Source organism: Mandrillus leucophaeus, unplaced genomic scaffold, assembly GCF_000951045.1.
Source record: "Mandrillus leucophaeus isolate KB7577 unplaced genomic scaffold, Mleu.le_1.0 Scaffold409, whole genome shotgun sequence".
NCBI classification, from domain to species: Eukaryota; Metazoa; Chordata; class Mammalia; order Primates; family Cercopithecidae; genus Mandrillus; species Mandrillus leucophaeus.
In genome coordinates, this window is record NW_012104354.1 from 966,742 (window position 1) to 971,003 (window position 4,262).

Consider the following 4,262-nt stretch of genomic DNA (forward strand, 5'->3'; position numbering starts at 1 on the left):
TAAAGAAAAAAAAGCTTCATAAAATATATTAGCATTTTTGTTAAAAGCAGGTTGAAAAGAAACAAAAAGGAATAATAACTTAAGCTCTAAATCTACTGTCCTAGACTATCCATTTATTTGGGATGAAGCAAGCCATTCTCCAAATAAGGTATGTAAACAGTATGATTCAATGTGATTAGACTGATTTCTGTGTGCATTTGAGAGTTTAGATTTCTTATTTAAATTTAACTTGTATGCATTGTGGTATTGGTGAATTAACTATTATTTACAGAAAAACATGTTGTTCTATTTCCTTTTATTATCCAAACTCTATGCAGTTTTAAGAAATTATTTTGTTGTTTCATTCTACTTACACATGGTTGTACATTACTTATTCCGTGATGCGGAAGAGTGGGATTCCTAGCAGTGACATGTTCTAAGCATACCCGGAGGTTGAGATTCTATACTTTGTGTATAAAAGATACAGTGTGAATGTAGGGAGTGGGTTGAGAGAGAGAGAGAGACAGAGAGAGACTGATTTCAAAAAAGAGAGTGCAAGAATATGCACCCCCAATAGAAACAAAGAAAATCTCCTTTTCCTATAAATGTCTCCAAAACTGCAAAATCAAAAATGAAAGAAAACAAAGGGGGAAATGAGTTATATCTAAACCTAAAGTTTCAGTTCTGATGTTCTAGAACTCCTCTATTAGCTCCTGAGCAAACTGTAATCCACAATCAGTGAATAATGTTTGGTAACTAATACATTTCCCTCTCTTCCACAGGCCCTGGCCCTACTCCTAGTAACTGCTGTGTAGAAATTGCCTACTAAATAGACCAGGTCATGGGAACATGTGTATTTACGAAGGAGTTCCATCACTTACACTGGCGATGAGGACTATTCAAGCTCACAGAAACTTTGATTCAAGGCCATCAATATATTGATATAAATTAAAAAGCAACCTTTACTAATGAAAAAATCAATGAATAAAATTTGCTTCAAAAGTTTAAAGTTAGCAATCAAATAAGAAAATAAAAGTTTAAAACTTCAATTACTTGTGCTTCATCATTTTTAATCAATTTTTTGTTCTCTATAGAGAACAAAATTCTGTATACTTCTTCAAGCCAAAATATCTTTCTCTCATAGGTTTAATCAAACAGAATATTTAGAAAAAAAAAAACACAAGAATATCTCTTTTGTAAGTATTTGCTGACAACAACAATATGCTTTAAAATTGTAGTGGGAAAGCAAGTAACATACAACTTTTTACGAGGTTGCAGTTGTTTTAAAACTTAGGGCCCAATTTTAATAAAAAACATAATATTTCCAAAATTATAATGTTCTTTCTAGCTAACTTAAAAGTAAATGTCAAAGTAGGTTTTAAATAAAACCCTTTAATCAATGATGTTTCTAATCCCAAAAATTTAACATAAAAAAGTATGACAAATATTAAAACATACATTTCCTAGGCAATATTCTGTGTTTGTTTTTGTCTTTGAAAGATTCAAGAAAATACTTCCTCTTTGTTCACATATTGCTTGTAACAGAGCTGATCATCTCATCTAGAGTATATCGATTAAGTAGTGTCTTTGTTATCTCGTGTTTTAATATTTATCAAACATATTTATCATTTTCTCTTCATTTACATTTTCTTGTTTCACATACCATTTGTAATAATTATATTCAATGCTCCTCTTAGAGGACAAGAAATGTATGTCTTCTTTTTTGTCTGTGGTTTTATTTCTTCTGTATCTGATATGACAGTTTTAGTTTCTTCATGTGCAGTACTGTTAGGATCAATGAGACTCTGTAGAAAAACAAGAAAATCTTTATGGAGCTATACTTTTTGTATAATTTTATGAATGTACTAAACCACCAAAGTTTGGAATTAAATTTATATTATCACTATCAAGGCAAGGAATCACAGATAGAAAAGAAGATTCATGCTCCGTATCAGTAGCTATTTGGGGATGTAACAGCAGTGTATTTTGCAGGGTACCTTGATTTAACCTTTTATAGACCTGTGTCCCCATCATTTTCAGTCATTTGTGTATACTGAATAAAGGTGCCTACAGTTTGGTCCATCCTCTATACACATCCCAAAGATTATTCACCAAAACTTTTGTGAAATGAAAATACAACTCAATTAGAAAAGAGGTGAAATGTAATTTTACTTGGATCCACCTCATTTGATAAATTTATATAACTGAAAGAAAAATGAGAAAAACATAGGTCAAGCCTTCAGAAATTCAGGCATGCTTCCACTAATATTTATAGATAACATATTAAATAGTGCAAGGGTATACCTTAATCTCCCAGGCCTTTTAATGGTAACCTAATTATGAAATTGCTGATTTGGAAAAAACAGGAATCTTTGGTTTGTGAGAATATTGAGAAACTTCTTCCAATGTAAAAAACAAACCATAAACAATGATGACAACAATAAAACACCAGAGTAGAGTTAACTCTGCAATAGAAATCTCCCAAATTTGCCTTATGATTGTCATGGGTGGGTGGGTGTGGGTATGTGTGTGCCAGCAATTTGAGTGACTTGATAATACTTTGAGTGAGTGAAAGAGGGAACATCACATCATCACAGGAAACAATAAAAAGGCTAGAGGGCATGGACACATTGAGGAAGGGAATTTTACATGTAATCACTAAGGAGACAGAGATGTCAAAGCAGCTGATGGCTAAAAATGAATTATGTAGCTCTTTAAGATCAAAGTTCTTCAAATCTGATCATAATTAACCTATTGGAGTTCTGGTATAGGGGCTGTTTCTAAAAATTCTGTTACCACATAGACACAATGGTGAATTTTTATTAAGGTGAGAGAAAGGTCATATATAGTAAAACCATATTATTTTAAGTTTTATTATTTTAGAATTAGTAATAAACTGATATAGACTAAGATGACTTCTTCATAGATAATTAGAATAAATGGTGAATATTTAAAATATTTTTAAAAACAACTTTTTGACCATTAAGAACTATCGAAATCTGTATTTTTTAAAAATATGAAATTTACAATTCTAATTATAAGCAATTATTACTAAGTAAAACCAGATCAACAGCAGGTCTAATGACTTGCTCTATATAAATATAAAAATGAAAAACTTGAGTCTCTTCAGAATACACAGCACAACATTTTAATTAATCTAGACTTGTCTTTGCCTCCGTTTAAGTTACTGAGTTTTCCCTGAATGTGGCAAGAAATAATAAGTGACATTTTTCCTTATTCCTAAAATCTGTGCTCTTTAGCTCTAAAATGCACCCCTTTCCATTTGTTTCATTATTTCTGCTCATTTTCTAGGACCTATTATAGCTAGCTATTTTTAAATTTACCACTATTCATTTTTAACCAGATATATAAAAGAAATATAAAAGAAATCTATCTAATAAGTAAACTTTAAAAATAAATTTTAAGATCAGATTGATTTTATGTCATATATTACAATATACTTTTAAGTTTTTACCTGAGGAGTTGTAGATGTTTGGAAGTTTTCATCCTCCAAATGTTCATCTTTTGATTCTGTGGTGTGCATGCTAAGATTTAAAATAAAAATACTTTAAAAGAAGAAACAAAACTATAAATCCATATGAAAACAAACATGGTTAAGTGGGATTAATTTTTTAAAGGATTTTTATTCTAAAGTTGTATCCTAGTGAAGTCAGATATCTTTATAGTCAACACAGATCCAAATATTCATCTTTTAACATTATTAACCAAAGCCATACGCATAAGTTTTAAAAACCATTATCATATAGAAATGTAACATTTCTCAACAGTTCATAATGCTGGCCCATATCATAGAATCATGTATCAGAAAACACATAAATTTATTTTATGCACTGGTGTGTTTGAGTTAATATCTACTGTTAATTTAATCTATCTTCAGTCGTGATCCTACATAAAAGACTCCAGAAAAATTTTAAATGAAGTATGACCAACTACATTAATACCTACATCTATAAGTTACTGACACATACTATCTTTTTACATGGTCCATTTGAAGGATCTGTAGATCCAACATTTAAACTTATCTATAAAGTGTTATTTTGAAGAAGAATAAACTAGATTAATAAAAGAATAATTATTTCTGATAACTTTTATTTTAAAGTATCTGTTGTTTCTTTCTTTTTTTTTTTTTGCTTAGCTTATTAAGGATAAATTTTTGGACAGCTTTCTCTTCTTTTTTTTTATTATTATACTTTAAGTTCTAGGGTACATGTGGATAACGTGCAGGTTTGTTACATATGTATACTTGTGCCATGTTGCTGTGC

General features: G+C 30.0%; 1 protein-coding gene across 2 annotated transcripts in view; it reads right to left on the reverse strand.

The window, feature by feature from the left end:
- SLC9B1 (solute carrier family 9, subfamily B (NHA1, cation proton antiporter 1), member 1) overlaps positions 1-4,262 on the reverse strand; it is a 143,256-nt gene that overhangs the window by 103,102 nt on the left and 35,892 nt on the right. For both annotated transcript variants that reach the window (XM_011992280.1, XM_011992279.1), the window contains exons 2-3: positions 3,455-3,524; positions 1,643-1,784 (exon numbers count right to left, since the gene is read on the reverse strand). In XM_011992280.1, the coding sequence (XP_011847670.1) occupies positions 1,643-1,784; positions 3,455-3,523 (211 nt within the window). In that variant the 5' untranslated portion in view covers position 3,524. The remainder of the gene's footprint in view (positions 1-1,642; positions 1,785-3,454; positions 3,525-4,262) is intronic.